Consider the following 25,719-nt stretch of genomic DNA (forward strand, 5'->3'; position numbering starts at 1 on the left):
CTGGATGAATGGGGACCTATAGCTACTTTTAACATAATGGGGGAATGCTTCCTATGCATGCCCAAAATGGCTGAAAACTAACAGAGCAGTATTAATAAATTCCCCCATTGTAATTCCTGGGAGATTTTCCAGTAAGTGACCATGGAAAAGTGTGAAAAAGTAGAAACTAATAGATATAAAATCTTATACAAATGGTACATTATGGGACTACACAAGCTTAGTTGTAATATGCCACCTATGGTCTATACCAGTGATTCCCAAAGTGGTCTAGGTGGACCCCCAGGGGTCCATGGGAGACTCAACAGGGGTCTACGTTGGATCTAATCTTCACATTTTTTGATGAGTTTTGGGAATATGGTAGAAATGTAGCAGCAGGGGGTCCACCGAAAGCAGTAAAATTTTGAAAGTGGTCTACGAGAAAAAAAAGTTTGGGAGGGGGCCACACGGTGGCTCAGTGGTTAGCACTGCAGCCTTTCCGCACTAGATCCTGGTGCTCAAATCCCGCCAAGGGCAGAAAACCATCTGCAAGGAGTTTGTATGTTCTCCCCGTGTTTGCATGGATTTCCACCCCATATTCCAAAGACATACTGATAGGGAAAAAATGTACATTGTGGGGCTCACAATCTACATATAAAAAAAAAAAAAAAAGTTTAAAAAGAAAAAAGTTTGGGAACCTCTGGTCTATACCATCATACTGTATGTCCAACTCTATCCAATAGTATTATAAAAGCATAGGGAGGTTTATAAACCCTGCCACGACCCATCCAACGGCATTGTATTACACGGATATGCTGTAGTTTAGCATTGCAATGCATTGTATGTTGCCAGGGGTGAACCATGGCTCTCTGCCGCCTGAAGCCGAGCGGAAGGGGGCGGGGCAGGCCGAGCGAAGGGGGTGGGGCTGAGTGAAGGGGGCGGGGCCGAGCGGAGCGATCGTCTTTAGCAGGCAGAGAGCAGGCAGGGAGAGGACCTGCTCTCTGCCTGAGCGTGAGGGGCGGCCGCTGGAGCAGCACTGCTCCAGCGACCTCCCCAATCCACCGCTCAGTGACGGTGACCCTAAGCCAGTCCAGGACAGCTTGTCTTGGACTGACTTAGGTCAGCAAAAATGCCACCCTCCCCGTGCCCCTGGCATAGCGCCGCCTGAAGAGGTCACTTCAGGTCGCCTCATGGGAGGTGCGGCACTGTATGTTGTTATATGTTTCCTTTGGATGGCATCATATTCTTGCCACGTTTTTTAATACACTCATTCAATATAAACCGGTAAGACGAAGCCTACCTTTCATGTTTGCTTATGAATTAATCTGGAGACATTCTATGGGCTCACAGATTTTATATGGGTTTGCTATAATATATCTGTATGACATGGATATGTACATTAGCACATGCCAACATTGGGAGAAAAGGGATTGTGCATGTTGAATTTCAACATACCCGCTCTTTTATTCTCAAAGTCAGAGGATCCTCTGGTGGGCCCAATTCTAACACAGTAATGGTCCAGCAGATGACACCCAATTTTGAAGGATAATATGATGTATTTTCTAGGGTTCGTAGGAGGGATAGCCCCAGAATCCTTTTATTGGAATGTCAATCCGACACTGAGACATTGTATGCCCGTGTATGTTCATGGGGACGTTGGATGAAGCAGAAGATCTATGGACACCTATGGTCAACTATGAACAAAGCATCAGCTGTCAATGCCCCGATAGCAATGTGTCAGACGGATTCAGTACATGACAGCCCGTGTAACGTATACTGATAGAATCAATTGCTTGGAGAAATTATCGCGGCAAAGAGCCATTAGTATACTGAGCAGAAGAATAATTATTCATAAAGCCGAAGTCAAAACCCAAATGAGCCTCCGTTTCCATCTAAATAAAGAGATACTCGGGGCTGATATCCGTCGAGTTCCCGTTATTTAAGTTATCCCGGGATGAAATGAACATTTCGCTTCTAACGATGCCATTTTGAAGTCGCAAATCTAAAATATAATGTTTCATTTTCTCATTCCTAGCCGGTGCGGATAGACTGTAGAATCGCACCATTGACATTTAAGAAGGCGCAGATCGCTTCCATTCTCCGGATTACAAATTTAATCTGTCACATTATATGAGCGTTAAAATAGTAGTTTGGTTGCTTCATCTCCTGTTTTCTCTAGAGACACTTTATGCATTTTATCTGCTGAATAAATTAAGAAATTCAAAGTCCGACCGGTTTGCACTCCTTGATGGCTTTTGGGGGCCTTGTCAATTCCTATAGCCCTTTTCCTCCGGCCCAGCTGCGCGGGTTGGAAGCCACTCGGCTGGTAATTAGGTATTTATCAGATTGTTTCTGAAAAGCCACGAGACAGCTATCTGACACAATTATCTTTGAGAATTGAATCCCCCTTTTTAAGCCCTGCTGAGGACATTCAGACGAAAGGCGAATGTTTAAAGCTAAATGGCTTTGAAAGCCCTCTCGCCTTTTTTTTAAGAACAAATACAACCGAAGAGTCAAAATACCATCTTGGGAGAATATTCTGCCCCCGTTCCAGAGCGCTGTATTTCCTTTTGTTCTCGTCTTATCGTTTCATCATTATTTTATAAGCTAAATTACTTCTATCTGTCACTTCTCACTGCCGAACGTCTATCAGTCTTAAAGAATTCAAAGGTCTTTCTTCTGCGATGATCCTTAAAATTAAAGGTTATTCCGCCTTGGTCCCCGAAACCTGGCTCGTAAATGAAATACATCTATAATGTTATCTATGGTGGCTAAGGTTGCTGAATCGCTACGGCCGTCAAAGTCATTTTATATATCTCGACGATGGCCAAGTCAAAATCTTTGCAATAAGAAAATTTTAGGCTTATCCAGGACAGGTTTATGGGAAGGAGAGATATGGAAGAAACAGGACCCGCTCTCGATATGTAAGTCTTACTACTTAATGATGTCTTTAGGGTATCTCAATTATAAATTAGGAGGATTCTATAAAAGAGGATTCCGAAGACAATGGGATCATATAAATTGATGGACCGGGTTGGTAGATGGTTCCTCCTATTTGCGCCACCAAATGATGATATTTTTCAATACATAGGATACCGTTTCGGGTCGTAAGTCTTGGCGTATTACCGAGGTTCAGTGATGACAGGTCGAGACTCTTTTGTTATCATGCTCACATTTTTAGGATTTATTTTTTTACATCAACTTCTTAACCCAAATGATACTAATCATCTGTCATCTGAATGTGCGGCTCCATCTTACCGTGCCGCCACTGGATTTAGCTGTACCTTTGACACAAACCTATTGAGCCTCGGGTCATCGTTCTGACATTATTATAGCTGGGCTTAAGTGTGAACTTTCATCACGTTATATATCATTGTGTTACAGATAACAAAGAAGTTCGCTTGGCTTCAATTCATTTATTTTTATGTTATTTTTAGATAATTTATAGTAACCCTCTAGGTGCCCCCCCCCCCCCCATACTAAGGCTTAGTATATGCCTCAGTATACAGTATTGTATACTGTATTTATTTTAGGCAGGAAAAATGCTGGAAGGTAGTGGCATAACTAGGAATGGTGGGGCCCTGTAGCAAAACTTTGACATGCCCCCCCCCCCCCCGACCGACACCGAAGACTCCGACCAACCCCCCCCCCCACATTCCTGCACACACTATTATGCCCCATAGTTGCCCCTGCACATAGCATTATACCCCATAGTGGCCCCTTCACTCAGTATTATGCCCCATAGTGGCCCCTTCACACAGTATTATGCCCCATAGTGGCCCCATCACCCAGTATTATGCCCCATAGTGGCCCCATTACCCAGTATTATGCCCCATAGTGGCCCCTGCACATAGTATTATGCCCCATAGTGGCTCATTCACCCAGTATTATGTCCCATAGTGGCCCCATCACCCAGTATTATGCCCCCTAGTGGCCCCATCACCCAGTATTGTGGCCCCATCACCCAGTATTATGCCCCATAGTGGCCCCATTACCCAGAATTATGCCCCATAGTGGCCCCTGCACATAGTATTATGCCCCATAGTGGCTCATTCACCCAGTATTATGTCCCATAGTGGGCCCATCACCCAGTATTATGCCCCCTAGTGGCCCCATAACCCAGTATTATGCTCCATTGTGGACACCCATTAACAATTATTATAATCTGGGGTCTTTTCAGACCCCAGAGTATAATAATCAGAGACTGAGAGGGGGATACATACATAAACAATGTTACTTACCTATCCCTGCGCTCCCTGCTGTCGGCTATCTTTTACTTATTTAGACGAAGCCGGTCTACTGTAGAAATTTTTGCGACTCTTCTTTTTAGCTGAACGAGTCGTACAAGCTTCAGAAAATATGGGATTCATTTTCAGACGCATAAATTTGTGCAGCAAACCTGCTGTGTGTGAACATACACTAACTGTTCTAACAGTTGGCGATAAATGATTTAACATGGAAGAATATTTATGGGCTGCTCCCTCACGGTTCTGATTTTCATCTACTGCTTTCTGAGTTTTACCAAGGCAGTACCGGTATTTTATTTAGAGCTACTCTACTACAAGAGCTCGCTGTCCTATCTTATGCACTCTTTTTAAAAAAAGAAAAAATAATAAAATATTCTACCTACTTTGTAATACGAAACAGAGTTGGTGTCAGATACATTTCCAAATATATGTCAGGGGGATATCATCACTCCTTGGGGAGAGACCACCATTTAGGTGTGTGGAGACTTATTAAGCCTTTAGCACTCCACTGTGCAAGAATATGCAAATCTGTCTTCCATGATGTAATTAGGAAGTCAGCTGCTGACCTCAGTGTTGCAAACCAATAGAGGGCGCTGACTGGAATGTGCAAGCCTGTCTTCCCTGATGTAATTAGGAAGACAGAATCTCAGTGATATAGCCCAATAGAGGCTGTTCCAAAACAAAGGCCTCTTGGAAGGTCGAGCATGATGTTAAAGGGAGCAGCCTCTATTGCGCTATATCACTGAGATTCTGTCTTCCTAATTACATCAGGGAAGACAGGCTTGCACATTCCAGTCAGCGCCCTCTATTGGTTTGCAACACTGAGGCACCTGACTTCCTAATTACATCATGGAAGACAGATTTGCATATTCCCAAATATATGTCAGTAAAATATAATGGATACATAAAAATATGCAGATGTGAAGGAGATTTTAGAAATATTGAGGTTCTTCGGTCTATAATGAAAACTCCATAAGGGGGCGTTCACACTTTCACCCGAGTCTGCCCTCCGGGTCTTCGTCCTATTGCCTAGAGAAACTGGACAGGGGATGGCTTTTAAAACCTATTCATTCCGTGGGGAAACCTTTTTTTTTTTTTGGCTGGACACAAAGTCATGCATGTCCAACTTTGTGTCCGGCCCCAAAAAATGGTTTCCCCGTGGAGAGGCCACATATGGACACACCCATTGAAATTAATGGGTTTTAAAACTGACCACCCTGTCCAGTTTCTCTGGACTCAGGGCGCAAGTGTGAAAGCCCCCTAAAGTTTTGGTCACACCTTTGTTGACTCAGTCCCCTTTTCTGCTTAAAATATTCGGAGAGAAAAGTCCTACAAGCGGGACATTTCTCTATGCCGATTTCTGGAGGAAACCTGGCAGACCCCATTATTACCAACAGGGTCGCTGAATTTCTATGGTGACCACTTTTTAAGAAAATAGGGTTCCTGATGTCTGGGTGACAACAGGAACCCGAACACCTGTGTGAACCTAACGTAAGTCCTTATAGTTGTGTTTCAAATGAAAGTTTCTATACCATCACATTTAGGACTCATGTTTTAACCACATGTATGAAGAAACCCAAAAACATGTTTGGTCCTAAACCAAGGAAAATATCCCACTACTGAAGTGGTTAAACAACCCCGGGGGGGCAACGGTTTAAAATAGTCAGGCTTGGGACACTAAACCATTGGTCCAGTAGGACATTATGGTCGTTTAGAGTACCAAAAACTCAGAAGAAGGCCCCTTAAAAGCCAGTTCTCGATCAGTTGAAATTCAGTGGAAAATGTAGAAAATTCCCACCCCTAAACCGCAGCATGTGGCAGTGATGATCCTTTGGGTTGATTGTTTTCTTGGAAAAACATTAGCATTGTATTATTTTCCATACGAAAGCAACTCTTCTGCCTCCATGCGAATGTTTGCTCACCTTATTTATGGAGCACTTCACAATTAGAAGAGTCATCCACATTCAGTAGTGTAATTACGCTTAATTAACTGTTCCACGAAATGTGTAAACACTCATCATTTCATTAACGCAATCTGCCGAAGGAACCACTCGATGATGATAAACAAGTCTGCTATACATTATACATGGAGACATCTACCATGAATGGAAAACACAGTCTGGTTGATGAGGCTTTAAAAGTGTAATCTTAGGCTACATGCACCAGCACACATGACACATGAATGATATCTGTGTGCTACGGCCCTATTCACTTGTCTCAGTGAACCTGGGCCAATTTAACCATAGGGCCAATGTAATAGCATTCTTATAAAATAGACTCTGCCCAGTTGTTAACACATGAGAAGGGTCTACTTGGCAGCCACCATTCCCCATGATCAACACTTTTTTTAAATTATTACCCCACCTTTGACGTGTTCACCGCATTTCTAATAAGTGGGCGGGCCATGGTTGGACAGATCCTTCAGAAATGGGGCAGAACCCTGAAACGTTGCTGGGGTTGTTTGTCCAGACCTCCTGCTACACTGCTCTACAAAGTATGTTATGGACATTATGGAACTATGCATGAAGTCTTCTACAAGACAACAGGTAACTCATGGACCATAATTTATGGGTATACAAGAATATTTTGTAATACAAATGGATAGATTTTTGGTCTTGGTATTTTTGTAAATTGGGGCTTCACATCACTCTATAAAATGACTTTGAAATTTACAGTTCAAATCTATAACATTCTTACTGGTGTAAACGTAAAGAAGCACTCCACCAAAAACACTTGTTTCCATCCCCCCAACCATCACCTGATTGTCATACTCAAGACTTCTGACATTTACTGCCCTCATATCCATGTAATCCGGCTTCTCTTCAGGTCCAGAAACCATCTTGGCTTTCATATTTCTCTTTTCTCTGTCATTAGTCCCATAATGCAGCATCACAGTATGACATGGGCAGCTAGAGACTGTGCCATATCTGCCTGCTGGTATTGAGATCATCTTTCTCACTATTTTTCCTACTGTATACTGTAAGTATATAGCCAGTAAGGCTGTGAACCCCTTCATTATAACTATGTAAGCAGAAAACAAAATAAAATTGGGACACTGCCCTCTCTCCACAGAAGTAATCCGTCATTGTTCCAAACAGCTCATTTGCATATTGATAAAAATGGTGAGATCTTGGCAAAGGAGGCAACAATTCACTGTTTGATTTGGGTGACCCTAACCTAACTATCCGTGGGGCTGGGTTGACATGCTGAGTTCTGGTGACAAGTAGAGATGGGCGAACCGCTTCGGCACAACCCAGGATCGACCCGAATACCCCAAACTGTTCTGTTTCCTTAAAACTGGAGGTTCTTCTCAAACAAACTAAAATGGGTGCTGCAACATCCATTGCGGTAAATTATTATAATCTGGGGACTCTTCAGATCCCACAGTATAATAGGTAGGGGCCTTGTTTACAAGGGATAAAACCAGTGATTCTCCCTTACCTTACACTCATTTAAATTCCAGATATTTGATGTGGCCTGAAGACCCCTCTGCCTCATAAGAAGACACCAATATTACTAATATAATTTTGTAGGAGGGGCCTTGTTATAGGAGGGGGACTTGCTATAGGATGGGGGCCTTGTTATAGGAGGGGGCCTTGCTATAGGAGGGGGCCTTGTTATAGGAGAGGGCCTTGCTATAGGGGGGCCTTGTTATAGGAGGGGGCCTTGCTATAGGAGTGGGCCTTGCTATAGGAGGGGGAGCCTTGTTATAGGAGAGGGCCTTGTTATAGGAGGGGGGCCTTGCTATAGGAGGGGACCTTGTTATAGGAGGGGGCCTTGTTATAGGAGGGTGCCTTGCTATAGGAGGGGGCCTTGTTATAGGAGGGGGCCTTGCTATAGGAGGGGGCCTTGTTATAGGAGGGGGCCTTGCTATAGGAGGGGGCCTTGTTACAGGAGAGGGCCTTGCTATAGGGGGGCCTTGTTATAGGAGGGGGCCTTGCTATAGGAGTGGGCCTTGCTATAGGAGGGGGAGCCTTGTTATAGGAGAGGGCCTTGTTATAGGAGGGGGGCCTTGCTATAGGAAGGGACCTTGTTATAGGAGGGGGCCTTGTTATAGGAGAGGCCTTGCTATAGGAGGGGGCCTTGTTATAGGAGGGGGCCTTGTTATAGGAGGGGGCCTTGTTATAGAAGGGTGCCTTGCTATAGGAGGGGGCCTTGTTATAGGAGGGGGCCTTGCTATAGGAGGGGGCCTTGTTACAGGAGGGGGCCTTGCTATAGGGGGGCCTTGTTATAGGAGGGGGCCTTGCTATAGGAGTGGGCCTTGCTATAGCAGGGGGAGCCTTGTTATAGGAGAGGGCCTTGTTATAGGAGGGGGGGGCCTTGCTATAGGAGGGGACCTTGTTATAGGAGGGGGCCTTGCTATAGGAGGGGGCCTTGTTATAGGAGGGGGCCTTGTTATAGGAGGGGGCCTTGCTATAGGAGGGGGCCTTGTTATAGGAGGAGGGCTTGTTATAGGAGGGGGCCTTGCTATAGGAGGTGGCCTTGTTATAGGAGGGGGCCTTGTTATAGGAGGGGGCCTTGCTATAGGAGGGGGGCTTGCTATAGGGGGTGCCTTGTTATGGGAGGGGGCCTTGCTATAGGAGGGGGCCTTGCTATAGGATGGGGCCTTGTTATAGGAGGGGGACCCTGCTATTGGAGGAGGCCTTGCTATAGGAATGGGGCCTTGCTATAGGAGGGGGCCTTGCTATAAGAGGGGGCCTTGTTATAGGAGGGGGCCTTGCTATAGGAGGGGGGCCTTGTTATAGGAGGGGGCCTTGTTATAGGAGGGGGCCTTGCTATAGGAGGGGGGCCTTGCTATAGGAGGGGGCCTTGCTGTAGGAGGGGGCTTGTTATAGGAGAGGGGCCCGGTTACAGGTTTTGTACTGGAGCCCAGGAGCCCTGACGTTACATCTCAGACCTACCACCTTATAATTCTACGAAGAGTTGGTAATCCGAGCCCATGGAACCCGGTTGTGCTCCACTATTTCTAACTTTTGGCTTAGGCGGCTTAAAAATGTGTCCGTAGAATGAGGAGATAATTATAAAAGTGATTATTTGTCCGCTTTGTGACTTATTGTTTCTCCTGCTTATTGTTACTTGCATCATGCGGCTTGTTCCAGGTTTCAAGCTGGCAAAAACAAGTTAATTACATCTCACACTAGTCCTTATTGTTGTAAGAGTCTTTCATTTACCGTTGCTGCAAGCCCCGTAAGAAAGCCGATGTTCAAAGCACGGAAACAGACTTTACCTGCGGATGAAAACATTTAGGCCTTTTTTTTTTCTAAACGCACTTAATATTAACTGAATTGATGTTTTTTTAATATGAGACAATTACCAAAGGCAAATGCATTGAATTTATTGCTGTCGGGGCCGGAACGCAGGAGGACAACATACTTAACACAAATAATGAGGTTTTTTTTTCTGAGTTGTTTGCTTATTTAATGGATTTTATAACATAGGAGCAAATTATAAGTTAACATGGCTATGGTTTATAAATAAAATCTCTTTACAGTATTCACACTGAGAGGGAGGAATTAGAACAACGAAACAAAAGTATCAAAATCCAGTATATGATTATATAAATGCTAGATAGGTTTTCTAAGGGGAAAGGGGGTAGACATTAGATTAATGTTGGCCACACGTGACAGTTTTGGCAGAATGTGTGAGGTTTTCCTAACAAGGTTTCAAGGGTAAATGTCAGGGAACAGACCTGTTGGATTTCAACAGGTCTGATCCTTGAAAAGACAAGTCTTTCTCGGGGGGTAGAAATGTCTGAACCGGCCTGGTTTGTTGTGAATTTTCCAAAATTTTCCAGTTCAGTCAAAGCCAAAATTTTTGGAGGTCGTCACCCACAAAAGATTATGACATTGTTATATGTACAAGGGACAGTGTAGATAAAAAGCACTGATATTGTTCTCCTCACCTCTCCTGGGCAACCAGTCTCTTTCTGCTATTATTATACCCCGAATAGGGTTGAGCGATCGTGTTTGGAAAAGATTGGATTTCAATCAGCGATCAAGAAAATTTCACGATCGTGATCGGAATTCCGAAGATGATCTTTTTAGGTGGGAACGAGATCGTTGATTATTTCCCACAATGCTTTGCTACTGGCCAAGCATTGTGGGAAAAGCTAACAATGTTAGCCTTCACACTGTGTATTCTGAGCGGAGTGTATACTCAGTGTGAAGGCTCCACTGCAGTTCCATAGGAATGAATGGAAGCAGCCGACACACAGCCTTAACACCCTGCACGCCGGCTGCCTCCATTCATTGTAATGGGAGACTAGCTAACATCTCTATTAGCTACTTACCTGCAGAGATGGCTGATCCGGTGCCCGGTGTTCTCGTTCTTCTTCGCCTCACTGCTCCCGCCTCCCAGGTTAGTGTTAAAGAGCTAGGAAGAAGGCGGGGCTTGTGGCTTAAGAGAGTGTGACGTGACGTCTCCCCTCCCAGTACCCGCCCACACTCTCCTAACCCGCCCACACTCTCCTAACCTGGGAGGCAGGGGGCAGTGAGGTGAAGAACAGCGAGAACACCGGACACCGGACCAGCCATCTCTGCAGGTAAGTGGACACCAGGGGGGACTAAGTAGCCAGAGGATTAATAAAAAATCCTCTGGCTACTTAGTGGGTAAAAAAAATCAGTACAGCGTGGATTCTAACAATTAAAGTGTTCATTTGTTAGATTTCATGCTGTATAGTGAATAGGATTGTTTTTAAAACCTGATCTCCAATTACTAAAAAAATCCCATTGACTTGCATTGGGATCGGAATTGGGATCGAGATCGGGTTCGAATGAAAAATGATCGGAAATCGGATTTCAAAATCGATCCTGAAAAGTCAAGATCGGCTCAACCCTACCCCCAAGGTCTCTTCAGACCGGATAGTATAATAAGTAGAGATGAGTGAACACTGTTCGGATCAGCCGATCCGAACAGCACGCTCCCATAGAAATGAATGGAAGCACCTGGCACGTATGCTTTGCCGGCGGCCGGTCGCTTAACCCCCCGCGTGCCGACCGCTTCCATTCATTTCTATGGGAGCGTGCTGTTCGGAACGGCTGTTCCGAACAGTGTTCGCTCATCTCTAATAATAAGCATATGTCCAGAGAAGGTGTGTACAAAAAACACTGATACTCACTTTTACTCACCTCTCCTGGACATCCGGTCTAAGGTTGCCTTTTTCGGCCTCTCCTGGTGTTTTCTCTTATGACACGTGCCGCAGGGTTATGGCTGAGGTCTGTGATTGGGCCTCAGTGGTCGTGTGAAGCATATTCACATTGTAACATCAGAGAAGACCCTGGCTAATACCACAAGAGGCCACGGGTGAAGAATGGACACCAGCAAGGAAATTTGATGCCCCAAAGAATCTCTTGAGGTTCGCCCACCAATAGTCAGCAGGAATAGTTGAAGGAAACTTGTAGAAATTACTATTATGTCTTAGCTCTCATGTGTAACTGCTTGTTACAGATCTGTGTTGTTCTGAAAACCTGCCTGCCTGTCCTCCCTGTCTATTTTCTGTATTAGGAGATTTTTCACATATATCCACAGACCCTGCTGGCAGGAAAAGAGAACTACAGGCTGTAAGAAAGCAGGAAAGATGGTACTTTCCCTAGGATATGTTACAGGAAGTGCCAGACTATTACCAGGTTTAGCGGTCAGAGTAAAAACTACATGATTTTAGGATTGATTAGACAATATAGATAACACCGTGGAAATCATCAAAATATCTTTAATGCAAACATTTGATTTAAACTATAAATTATGGATTGTCTTCTGATGACCCATTCAAACATAGGTATACATGTGTGTGTGTATATATATATATATATATATATATATATATATATATGTATATATATATATATATATATATATATATATATATATATATTGTTTTGTTTTTGTTTTTTACCTACAGTAAACAATGTCTTAGCATGTTACAGCTCCAACTTATACTTGACTCCCCCAGGAAGGCGGCATCAATAATATCAGGCTAAATTTATACATGATGAGGAGAAGGTCAATATTAATTCTGTGCAGTATTGATCTGTCATCTAGAAACTGCTTGTTAAGAGCCCCCATTGATGTCCATGACTTATGGATATGAGTCGGACCTTGCCCTTATAGTACAATTTACATAGGACATTATAGAACTGAAGATTCATTCTAGAAAAATCAGATCTGGTTGAAGGTCTTCCAGAAGATGTCATGTTTTCGACGTATTCCATACAGTCAAACCCTCCATTCTCTATTGCTATCTTGGCCATCCTGCTTTTGTTAGCCTATAGTGCAATAAGACATTGGGCAGATTTACTGATAGCGTCTATGGTTTAGCCTAAATTTCAACTAGCTAGTCCTAAATTACCTGCAGAGATGGCTGGTCCGGTGCCCGGTGTTCTCGTTCTTCTTCGCCTTGCTTCCCCCTGCCTCCCAGGTTAGGAGAGTATGGGCGGGTTAGGAGAGTGTGGGCAGGTACTGGGAGGGGAGACGTCACGTTTCTCCACCCTGTACCCACCCACACTCTCCTAGGCCACAAGCCCCGCCTTCTTCCTAGCTCTGTAACACTAACCTGGGAGGTGGGGCAGCGCGGCGAAGAAGAACGAGAACACCGGGCACCGGACCAGCCATCTCTGCAGGTAAGTAGCCACTAGAGATGTTAGCTAGTCTCCCATTAGAATGAATGGACGCAGGGGGTTAAGGTTGTGTGCCGGCTGCTTCCATTCCTTCCTATGGAACCGCAGTGGAGCCTTCACACTGAGTATATATACTCAGTGTGAAGGCTAATATTGTTAGCTTTTCCCACAATGCTTGGCCAGTAGCAAAGCATTGTGGGAAATAATCAACGATCTCGATCCCATCTAAAAAGATCGTGTTCGGAATTCCGATCGCGATCGTGAAATTTTCTCAATCGCCAATTGGAATCCAATCTTTTCCAAACACGATCGCTCAACCCTAATGGTGAGCCATTGTTGTCGGACTTGGCTGACATTATTCCAATGTGTATGTGCATCTTAAAGGGATTGTCCGGGATCATAAAACATGAAAAGGGCTAGAAAACAAAAATGCATTCTTTCTTCCGTTCCGGCACTGGGTTGGCCGTCACAGCTACCCCTTTTATTTGTCGGTGCAATGGTCATGTCCCATTGCTTATCGATGTGACGTCATCACTGCAGATTCCCTATATACAGGAAGCAATGTCCGGAACGGCGTTGAGCCTACAGATAAGTATCCATGCTTTTATTATTTTCTATCCCTCCCCTATTGCCTGCATTTAACATTCTATGGCCCCAACCAACCCCTTTATCTCTCGTGTCCTTAAGTCTTCTCGCTATAACGTTGCGGCTGTAGTTATGTCCATACTGATTTAATAAAAGTTTTAAAAAATATACAGCTTGTGTATCTGATGGCATTAACTTTTTATGCCTTGATATATTTATTTGCGTTGCGACGTGGCGGGTTACTCGGGGAAGGCCATTTGGGCTTTATAGGTATCGTTAAAATTGATTCATTTTACTCATCTCGTCTAAAAATCCAATTTGCATTTACAGTATATCCGTGTGTTTATATAGTGTCCTAAATGTGTCATCGACAAAGAATAAAGCGTCGTACTGTATACAAACGGCTTCTCACGACTGGCAAATGACTTCAGTCTTGCCGCTTCGAGACGTAGATTAAGGGAATGTTAAGACGCCAATATAGGATAATAATGGGGAGGAATAGCTGAAGCCGTAACTGGATAGTGTCATTGTTTGTCTAATGCGTCTACGGAGCGCGTGCAAATGATAATATCCAAACCCTTGACTTAGCGCATTATGACAAAGTGTCCCGCGTTTATTATGTCTTTCCGCCATCCGATAATTTCCCGTAAAGTGCCAAATTGTGGAGTGCGGCTCTTCTCACGGAGCGTCATCTGGAGTGAAACGCGTGCCTTTCAATGAATCATGTCATGTGTCAGTATTCTCCTTGAAATTGACACGAGGCACTGAACATTTTCCCGTCTCTCTTCTCGTATCTTTCAGATAACATTGAGGTAATGAACAAAACGGGGTCAAGATGAAATGGACAAGAATGCCCTCATTTCTCCTGCCGGTGGTTTTAGTCCTACTATTTCTTCGGTTGTTCGTCGCCCAGATGATTCCAGGTAAGGTTCGGAAACTTTGTAACTCCGTGTATGCCGTATGATAAGTTCGCACAGTGAGCGGATCCTTAAGATAAATAGATGGAACTTCTTCAGTATAGAAATAGAATATACTAAGAAGCAAAAATTTCCAAAAAATCTAGTGTTACTATAGCTCTCAACCCGGATGAAGGGCATTTAAAGGGGTTGTTTGAGACCCAAGGGTAATGGATACTGGATAGGTCATCTGATGGTGGTCGGACCTTCACCCATCAGATACTGGTGACCTGGTCTACGTGGCAGTTATATACATGTATACTGCCATTACTAGCGCTCTTCCTATACAACTGAGTGGGAGCAGAGCTGCAGTTCCCCGACCACAACTACAGCGTCTCTTGTGGTGGTGCGAGAGAACTGCTCCCATTTACCTTAATAGAAGCAGAGCTTCTGTATATAGCTGTATAGTTCATAGGAATCCATTACCCTTGGGCCCCCGTCAACCCTTTTAATGCCGTTAAGTGCTACCGCCTGATCACTGATCCTATTACTGGGATCCCATTGGTCACTAGAAAGAAGATCAGACACTTATCATCTATCCTCATCACTTAAAGGCAAAATAAATCCTTTAGAAATGCGTTACCCAGAGCAATATCCTTCCTCCCCCATTCATGTTTGCATTGTGATGACAAGTGGTTTTGTATTCTTCTGTTGAATTTTGGAACAAAGTCACAGCTATAATACAGCGAACATCTCCTTTGTCACTGAGAAACATGAGATAGAACTTATGAAGTGTTTCTTTCTGCATTAGCAGGTGAATATTATAACCCCTGATTAAAATATCAAATGGAAGGCAATGGCGGGAACAATGCTAGGTGTATTGCTAACACATGTCCTATAATACAAGGTACAATGAAACAAAAAGGAATTCATGTACAATGTAATCCAGAATCCACTGAAAAAATGTGATGAAATATTCTGCAAAAAATGTGAAAGCAGCTGAGAGCAGAGAGAGAAGCTGAGCTGTGAGATATATATAGGGGTATGGGATAGAGGAGAGAAGCTGAGCTGTGTGATATATAGGGTTATATGATAGAGGAGAGAAGCTGAGCTCTGTGATATATAGGGTTATATGATAGAGGAGAGAAGCTGAGCTCTGTGATATATAGGGTTATAGGATAGAGGAGAGAAGCTGAGCTCTGTGATATATAGGGTTATAGGATAGAGGAGAGAAGCTGAGCTCTGTGATATATAGGGATATATGATAGAGGAGAGAAGCTGAGCTCTGTGATATATAGGGTTATAGGATAGAGGAGAGAAGCTGAGCTCTGTGATATATAGGGTTATATGATAGAAGAGAGAAGCTGAGTTCTCTCTCTACAATATAACCCTATATATCACAGAGCTCAGCATCTCCCCATCTATCATATAACCCCATATATCACACAGCTCAGCTTCTCTCCTCTATCCCATACCCCTATATATATCTCACAGCTCAGCTTCTCTCTCTATTATATAATCCTATATATCATAGTGCCTACACGTTGTATTGTATTACAGAGATATTCTTCATCTATGGAACATGATCCGTACACATCTGAGGACTCCACATTAGGGCACAAAGGCCTATAAGTAGAGAACGTGTATGGGGTGCAGCAGACATACTTTAGTATTTAGGATAAATGTGATTGGCATTTTTCAGAGAAAGTTCCGGAAAATGGAATAGTTTTTTATTTTCTCTTATTCATTCTTTATTGTCAATTTTGTTTAAGCAAAAAATATGCTGGGACTGAAATGGGAAACTTTTCCTTTCGCCGCTGTGTAAGCAGTTTCACTCATTCTATTACTATTGAAGTGCGTTGCAATAACTTTGCCTCATAAATCTGTCCAGTAATGTCAGTTGTCGAAAATGCTTTTACGGATGTGAATCATTTTATGTGAAGCCAGAACTTGTAGAGGAAAATCAAATGTCAACATCCAGTTGTATATCTCCCGAACAAGCAAGGACACCGAATGGTCCGGAATCAATTTACATTTCTGGCATCTTATACTGCGGCCGCTCTGTTATCAGTGCAGTGAGTATTGGTGAGCTACAGGGCAAACAGAGGATGGAGCAGGAGCCATGATACCAGTCAGACAGTGTCCAGTAGATTGGAGAATGGTTTATGATTGTTTGGATTGGAACATTGGGTGCAAATATAAAGTCTTCAGGTTATTGCTTAGGATATCTGCTTGGCTCATTATTTGGAGCATAGCATAGGGAGGCCATGGTGCATGCAGACTTTAGTGTCCGAGGGGGTTCAAATGTTCCCTTGGCACATAAGATGCCACCAATGCTATACATGGTAGGTAAAGGACCCTGTTACAAAGTATTTATTGTGTTCCAGGAGGGTCAGGAACTTTGTGGGCCATTTAATAGGGTGAATCATTTTACACTTCCAATGGGGTTTATTAGGCCGGTTCTGACCCTTGGTAACGTCATCAGAGCCAGCATCCGGCCCCCAAATTGCTTTGCCTCCTCCCTTCTCTCCCATGATACCTGTGCTATGGATGCACATATAACATACATACACACATAGAGCCCCAAGTGGCTTTGCCTCCTCCCTTGTTACCTGTGCTATGGATGCTGTCTTTCTATAGTACGCTAGCTCCCATAGCACATATAACATACATATACACATACAGGAGAGGAGGAAGAAGGTGGAGCTTGTTCTGATGAAGTCACCTAGGGTCTGACCTAGCCTGGAGCCCTTGGGTTCAGCATCCGCTGTATCTGGAGGTCTAAGTATTAAAAAACAACCCCTTTAACTTCTATGAAAGAATTGCCATAAATCCTCCCAGGGCTTTTACAAATATATCACAAAGTATGAGTTCCAGGGAACGTTTATGAGCATTCCCAGAATAGTATGGTGCAACTCAATATGGCCCATGAATGTGGGTTCAAATTTTAGGAGGTATGTTTGTTTGAGAATGACAAGAACATATAGTATAATCTTCAAGGCACTGTATACACTTTACTGTACACACTCTATACACTATGTTCACTTTACTGTATACAGTATCCATTGTTGCATGATGAGGTGTGGAGGAGTGTAACACTAGAGAGATACATTCATTCACAAACATTCATCACGCAACACATGTCACCATTTGGCCCTAGCCTTGCTTTGACAATGACTCATGGGACTATATGGCAGTATATCTGGGCAGTATATGGCGATTTTTAAGGTGGTCTCACTGACAGTATTATCTCGTATTTGTGTGACGTGGTATTGCAGGTAGGAGTTTCTATTTTGCTTGTTCTAGAAAACTAATATTGGTCAAATAATAGAGAAAATACCAAACTACATATATATATATATATATATATATATATATATATATATATATATATATACATACATAGAACAATTTGGTGGTAAAAAGTCGTTAAGGAATTATCACTTAAATTTCCTAAAAGAAATGTAGAGTATAAAGCAGTCACTTCTGAACTATGTTCTATAGATAGATAGAAATGTTTATTCTTAACAAGCACTATAAAAATAATATTAATTTCTTCATTCCATGCCCATTCTAGTTTTATGGTCCATGTGGATTATGTTACAGGTTTTATACCATGACATGAATGAAATGATTTGTTTCCAGCCGGCATATCTGCCTCGCTACAGAATATTCATCTATGAAATTGCTCGGCACTGAAGTAAAATGATGCCAGTATAATGTCCAGTCCTAAAGTGTTATATGTAAACCAGCATATCACCCCAGCCCTGCAGATAGATAGGTTATGGTCACCAGACCCCAGCATATCACCCCAGCCCTGCAGATAGATAGGTTACTGTCACCAGAACCAGCATATCACCCCAGCCCTGCAGATAGATAGGTTACTGTCACCAGAACCAGCATATCACCCCAGCCCTGCAGATAGATAGGTTACTGTCACCAGAACCAGCATATCACCCCAGTCCTGCACATAGATAGGTTACTGTCACCAGAACCAGCATATCACCCCAGCCATGCAGATAGATAGGTTATGGTCACCAGAGCCAGCATATCACCCCAGTCCTGCAGATAGATAGGTTACTGTCACCAGACCCAGCATATCACCCCAGCCCTGCAGATAGATAGGTTACTGTCACCAGAACCAGCATATCACCCCAGCCCTGCAGATAGATAGGTTACTGTCACCAGAACCAGCATATCACCCCAGCCCTGCAGATAGATAGGTTACTGTCACCAGAACCAGCATATCACCCCAGTCCTGCACATAGATAGGTTACTGTCACCAGAACCAGTATATCACCCCAGCCCTGCAGATAGATAGGTTACTGTCACCAGACCCAGCATATCACCCCAGCCCTGCAGATAGATAGGTTACTGTCACCAGAGCCAGCATATCACTCCAGCCCTGCAGATAGATAGGTTAGTGTCACCAGAACCAGCATATCACCCCAGCCCTTCAGATAGATAGGTTACTGTCACCAGAGCCAGCATATCACTCCAGCCCTGCAGATAGATAGGTTAGTGTCACCAGAACCAGCATATCACCCCAGCCCTGCAGATAGATAGGTTAGTGTCACCAGAACCAGCATATCACCCCAGCCCTGCAGATAGATAGGTTAGTGTCACCAGAACCAGCATATCCCCCCAGTCCTGCAGATAGATAGGTTACTGTCACCAGAACCAACATATCACCCCAGCCCTGCAGATAGATAGGTTAGTGTCACCAGAACCAGCATATCACCCCAGCCCTGCAGATAGATAGGTTATGGTCACCAGAGCCAGCATATCACCCCAGCCCTGCAGATAGATAGGTTACTATCACCAGAACCAGCATATCACCCCAGCCCTGCAGATAGATAGGTTACTGTCACCAGAACCAGCATATCACCCCAGCCCTGCAGATAGATAGGTTACTGTCACCAGAACCAGCATATCACCCCAGCCCTGCAGATAGATAGGTTACTGTCACCAGAACCAGCATATCACCCCAGTCCTGCACATAGATAGGTTACTGTCACCAGAACCAGTATATCACCCCAGCCCTGCAGATAGATAGGTTACTGTCACCAGACCCAGCATATCACCCCAGCCCTGCAGATAGATAGGTTACTGTCACCAGAGCCAGCATATCACTCCAGCCCTGCAGATAGATAGGTTAGTGTCACCAGAACCAGCATATCACCCCAGCCCTTCAGATAGATAGGTTACTGTCACCAGAGCCAGCATATCACTCCAGCCCTGCAGATAGATAGGTTAGTGTCACCAGAACCAGCATATCACCCCAGCCCTGCAGATAGATAGGTTAGTGTCACCAGAACCAGCATATCACCCCAGCCCTGCAGATAGATAGGTTAGTGTCACCAGAACCAGCATATCCCCCCAGTCCTGCAGATAGATAGGTTACTGTCACCAGAACCAACATATCACCCCAGCCCTGCAGATAGATAGGTTAGTGTCACCAGAACCAGCATATCACCCCAGCCCTGCAGATAGATAGGTTATGGTCACCAGAGCCAGCATATCACCCCAGCCCTGCAGATAGATAGGTTACTATCACCAGAACCAGCATATCACCCCAGCCCTGCAGATAGATAGGTTAGTGTCACCAGAACCAGCATATCACCCCAGTCCTGCAGATAGATAGGTTACTGTCACCAGAACCAGCATATCACCCCAGTCCTGCAGATAGATAGGTTACTGTCACCAGAACCAGCATATCACCCCAGCCCTGCAGATAGATAGGTTAGTGTCACCAGAACCAGCATATCACCCCAGCCCTGCAGATAGATAGGTTACTGTCACCAGAGCCAGCATATCACCCCAGTCCTGCAGATAGATAGGTTACTGTCACCAGAGCCAGCATATCACCCCAGCCCTGCAGATAGATAGGTTACTGTCACCAGAACCAGCATATCACCCCAGCCCTGCAGATAGATAGGTTACTGTCACCAGAACCAGCATATCACCCCAGCCCTACAGATAGATAGGTTACTGTCACCAGAACCAGCATATCACCCCAGCCCTGCAGATAGATAGGTTAGTGTCACCAGAACCAGCATATAACCCCAGCCCTGCAGATAGATAGGTTACTGTCACCAGAACCAGCATATCACCCCAGTCCTACAGATAGATAGGTTAGTGTCACCAGAACCAGCATATCACCCCAGTCCTGCAGATAGATAGGTTACTGTCACCAGAACCAGCATATCACCCCAGCCCTACAGATAGATAGGTTACTGTCACCAGACCCAGCATATCACCCCAGTCCTGCAGATAGATAGGCTAGTGTCACCAGAACCAGCATATAACCCCAGCCCTGCAGATAGATAGGCTAGTGTCACCAGAACCAGCATATCACCCCAGCCCTGCAGATAGATAGGTTACTGTCACCAGAACCAGCATATCACCCCAGCCCTGCAGATAGATAGGTTACTGTCACCAGACCCAGCATATCACCCCAGCCCTGCAGATAGATAGGTTACTGTCACCAGAACCAGCATATCACCCCAGCCCTGCAGATAGATAGGTTACTGTCACCAGACCCAGTATATCACCCCAGCCCTGCAGATAGATAGGTTAGTGTATCCAGACCCAGCATATCACCCCAGCCCTGCAGATAGATAGGTTAGTGTCACCAGACCCAGCATATCACCCCATCCCTGCAGATAGATAGTTTAGTGTCTCTAGAGCCCACCATATCAACCGAACCCAAAATAAAGTCTAATTCCATGTTATCCCCTCATGAGATGTCTATCCTATATAGAAGCCTATCCTATATGTGTCCGTGTGTAGACACCCTGTGGTTCTGATATGAATTACCGCCTGTCAGGATTGTTACTAACATACGTTGCATTAGTTTCATGAGCAGTTGAAGCGGAGCCAAGGTAAGGGTGGACACGTCCATAGCAGCAGACAACGACGCGGTGCCATTAGAGATGTACAAGAAGTTTTCTTCATTTAAATATAAAGGCAGTAAGACATATCGCCAAGACTTGTTCTCACTTTCTAGAAATGTTCACCTTCCCCAAATAAATATTCAGATCAGAGATGATGGCATTAGACAGAAAGATTCGAGAGCTCGAAATCCATCCAAGGCAATTTACCTGTCAAAAAGACATTTGCTGTTGTTCTAAAATGAGCACCTGTGGAGCTCGACTTATTTCCATGATAACTAGTTCCATCTCTCCGCATTGGTTTCAATCTCATCAGAGCTTCACCGAATCCACTAAAAAGGCAGTTTGCATTGTATTGCTCTACCCATCAATTTATTTTCAGAATAAAATCACAGGTGGCATTGTGATTCCATCCCTTCTCAGTAATTTCCATCACCGCCCTCGACCTGAACTGACTGATTACTTTATAAAGGCAGACATCAAAGACTCTTCTGCTTTCTGTAGTCGCTTCTCGCCTGATTGTGGTCCCAGATCAAATAAAAGAAACTCCATTTTTTTTTATTTTTCCAGTGTATCTTCCATTATACCGAGCGCCCGGCCTTGGGGCCTTCCTTAACCAAGTCGGTGCCTAAAGGCTCACACAAATCTTCTATTGATTGGTCACTGACATCAATAGGATATCCGGGAATAGGTGATTGGTTGTGATTTAAAGTAATAGCGTTGACCTGACGTGTCCATTAATAGAGGGAGACGGACTCCGAGCATAGCTCCAATTATTTGCACAGCGTTCCTGGTGGCGTCGTGCGTCAGGGTGCACTTCAAAGTCTACGAATTACCTTAATTTAGGCAACACTCCAGGAGAGATGAACAAGCTGCAGATGTGTCCATCCTTAAGTTACAGTGGCTCGGAAACAGTTTAAGGGCTGCAATTTTTCGGGAAACCAATGCAATATGGAAGTGTGGTGGCAGGTTAAACCATTTTAAGGCTGCAATTCTCAACATGGACAATGGCTGTTTGCACGTAGAGAAGTGTAGGGTGTCATTTCGTAACTCAATTGCAAAACAATGTTGACTCGAAAAGCTGGTCATGTTGTGACTCTTAGACTTGGACAAGTCCAGCCAGGATAAGAAGAATGCATATTTTTATGCCTAGTGCATGGTCATGAACTGCAAAGATAGAAGACTCAGGGGTGGATTAAGAGTACCATGCCCCCCCCCCCCATTCACACCACAGATCACATAAAAGACCCATACCTATTACATCTCATAATGTTTCCTTGGAATCTCGCTACAGATAGTTGTAATGTTTCTTCTAGTCACAAGTTATTGCCACAGCATTTGCCACACCAACGTCATAGGTTCCCCAAATTTCCATCATCCCCTGTACCCTGCTGTTACCCCTAATACTGTAATAGTACCATACAGAGGAAAATAATGAGGACAAGAGGGACAGTGCAGAAATTATAACATATTAAATCAAGTCTCTAACTCTGCCCACACAGTATAATGTCCCACAATGGCCACACAGTATAAAGTACCATAGACCATCCTCCCAGAATTATCTCCCATAGTGGCCCCCCATAAAGAATAATGTCCCATAGTGGCCCCCGTACAATACAATATCCCATAGTAGTACTCCACAAAGTAGCTAGGGTTGAGCCGATCTTGACTTTTCAGGATCGATTTTGAAATCGGATTTCTGATCATTTTTCATTCGAACCCGATCTCGATCCCAATTCCGATCCCAATGCAAGTCAATGGGATTTTTTTTATTAATCGGAGATTGGATTTTAAAAAAAATCCTATTCACTATACAGCATGGAATCTAACAATTGAACGCTTTAATTGTTAGAATCCACGCTGTGTAGTGATTTTTTTTTTTAATCCTCTGGCTACTTAGTGCCCCCTGGTGTCCACTTACCTGCAGAGATGGCTTGTCTGGTGCTCGGTGTTTTCAGTCTTCTTTGCCTCGCTGTCGCCGCCTCCCGGGTTAGTGTTTAAAGCGCTAGGTAGGCGGGGCTTGTAGCTTAGGAGAGTGTGTGCAGGAACAAGGCGGGGAGACGGGACATCTCCCCGCCCTGTACCCGCCCACACTCTCCTAACCTGGGAGGCAGGGGACAGCGAGGCGAAGAAGAACGAGAACACCGGGCACCGGACCAGCCATCTCTTCAGCTTAGTAGCTACTAGAGATGTTAGCTAGTCTTCGATTAGAATGAATGGGAGACTAGCTAGTAAAGCATTGTGGGAAATGATCACCGATCTCGATCCCACCTAAAAAGATCGTGTTCGGGATTCCGATCGCGATCATGAATTTTTCTCGATCGCCGATCACAATCCAATTTTTTCCGAACACGATCGCTCAACCCTAGTCATAGCAGTACTCAAAGAATATAATGTGCCATAGTAGTCCCTATGCAGTATAATGTCCCATAGTGGCCCCTCCACACAGTATAATGTCCCATAGTGGCCCCTCCACGCTGTATAATGTCCCATAGTTGTCCCTACATAATGTAATGCCCCATACAAGTCCCTATGTTAGTAGAATTAAAAAGAACATTAGATACTCCCTTCACTCAAGTTTCAGCGGGTGTTTGTAATGTAATGCCCAAACCTCTTCCTTTGGCCTAAACATGGCCTCGCTCAGGTGCCATGTCATTGAAAATGATATACTCACCTCACTCGAGTTCCAATGGGTGTTTGTAATGTAAGCCTGAGACCATCTTCATGCCACGTGTACCAATGATCATCTCACTCATAGTAACCAGTAGTTTATAAGGAAAAATTGCAGGGCAGGAGGGAGTGATAGAATCCAATGGTCACTGTAACGGTGGGCACCAATACAATTGATTACTAGGTTGGATCATAATGGGGACAATTATTTTTTGTCATTGGGCAATCATCTAAATTGCACTTATTATAATCTGCCCTTGCATGCAGTATCACTCAAGCCCGTGTAATACACAGTAACCACTGATCCCAGAGGGCAGTAAGCCATCTTTTGTCCTCTAAGATCAGAAAGAATCAGGCATATTGAGATCGTCAGGGCACCCACATACAAAATTAGGTGGTTGATCGGTCTCGCCAACATCGGCAAGTTAAGCCAACGACAATCTAATGTGTACGGCACCTTTTGTATTGTGGTGTTGGGTCAGACACTATAAATGAATGAATTTTATTTAGATAGCGCCAACATATTCCACAGTGCTGTAGAATTTGTAGGGTTCAATAAGATACATTACAAAGAAATAGTCATTTCACACAATGGGACTGAGGGCCCTGCTCGCAAGAGCTTACAATCTATGAGGTAGAGGGGGTGACACAAGAGGTAGCAGGGGCGGTATTGCTTATACAGGGGTCAGACAATGTTGTAATAGAGGTGACTGTCATTACATAAACATAAAACTGTATGAGCCGTCACCAGTCGTGTCCTGTAACATGTGGATGGAGCTTGGACCTATAAAGTTAGCCTGAAATTGCATCATATCATGTGGGGAAATGTGGGAGCGAGGACAGAGGAGGGTTAAATTTTGGGGATTCTAATGATAGTACGGAAGGGTTTACATTAGGAATTGTGATCGGCCTGTCTGATAAGATGTGTCTTTAGTTTGCTCTTGAAGTTGTAGAGATTGGGAGTTAATCTGATTGTCCGGGGTAGAGCATTCCAGAGAAGTGGTGCAGCTCGGGAGAAGTCTTGTATACGAGCGGGGGAGGTTCTGATAATAGAGGATGTAAGTGTTAGGTCATTGAGTGAGCGGAGAGCACGGGTTGGGCGGTAGACAGAGATGAGGGAGGTGCACTGTAAAAATTGCAATAATAAAAAAAGAATTTTCAGTTTCCAGTCCAGTAAAAATGTAAGATTGTTGATATTTTACCACATTCTCTACAATATATTTTATACATATATATATACATCTCATACCCCGATCAGCGTAAACCTCAGCAATCCTCGCTTTCTGCCCAGCAGTGTCAGTCATAACACTTTCCCTCCTCCGATCAGAACTGACAATGGCGTTAATGTCTTTTTGATTGGCTCAAGAACACTATTTCGAAGGTGACCTTGACTTTTCCATCCATATTTTGTGATTGAGAAATCACCAAGGCTTGAAAATACTATCAATACAAATGTCACCTCTCAAAGGACGGACGAATATTAAAAAAAAAAAAAAGGGAGAGAGAGACAGACATCTCTCCGACTTCCTCGATGTCATTGTGGATAACGCACACCAAAAATGCCAGCTGTACTTCAATCGAACATCTTTATTAGTATGGGTCCTGCGGGCACGAGAACGCCTTAATTGAGTGAGTTGGAGTAAAGTGAGAACGCGCTCGCCCTGTACGGGCTTAATAAAGAAATCCGTATTTTTTAATCCGGCCGGCGGAGAATGTAACAATCCCCTTTGAATAATGATGCGGCTTGTCAGACGAGGCCGAGTCAAAAACACATGTGCTCCTCTATTTACTTAAGTGAGTCATCAGAATGCAGCGGAGCGCGCCAGGTGACTCATGTGGA

The 25,719-nt window shown here is 44.1% G+C and overlaps 1 protein-coding gene across 1 annotated transcript in view; it reads left to right on the forward strand.

The window, feature by feature from the left end:
- The window catches only part of ROBO1 (roundabout guidance receptor 1), an 893,061-nt gene that overhangs the window by 120,140 nt on the left and 747,202 nt on the right, over positions 1 to 25,719 (forward strand). Inside the window, exon 2 of the mRNA XM_075263408.1 lies at positions 14,222 to 14,343. Coding sequence (XP_075119509.1) covers positions 14,256 to 14,343 — 88 coding nt within the window. The 5' untranslated portion in view covers positions 14,222 to 14,255. The remainder of the gene's footprint in view (positions 1 to 14,221; positions 14,344 to 25,719) is intronic.

Source organism: Leptodactylus fuscus, chromosome 2 (assembly GCF_031893055.1).
Source record: "Leptodactylus fuscus isolate aLepFus1 chromosome 2, aLepFus1.hap2, whole genome shotgun sequence".
In the NCBI taxonomy this organism is placed as follows: domain Eukaryota; kingdom Metazoa; phylum Chordata; class Amphibia; order Anura; family Leptodactylidae; genus Leptodactylus; species Leptodactylus fuscus.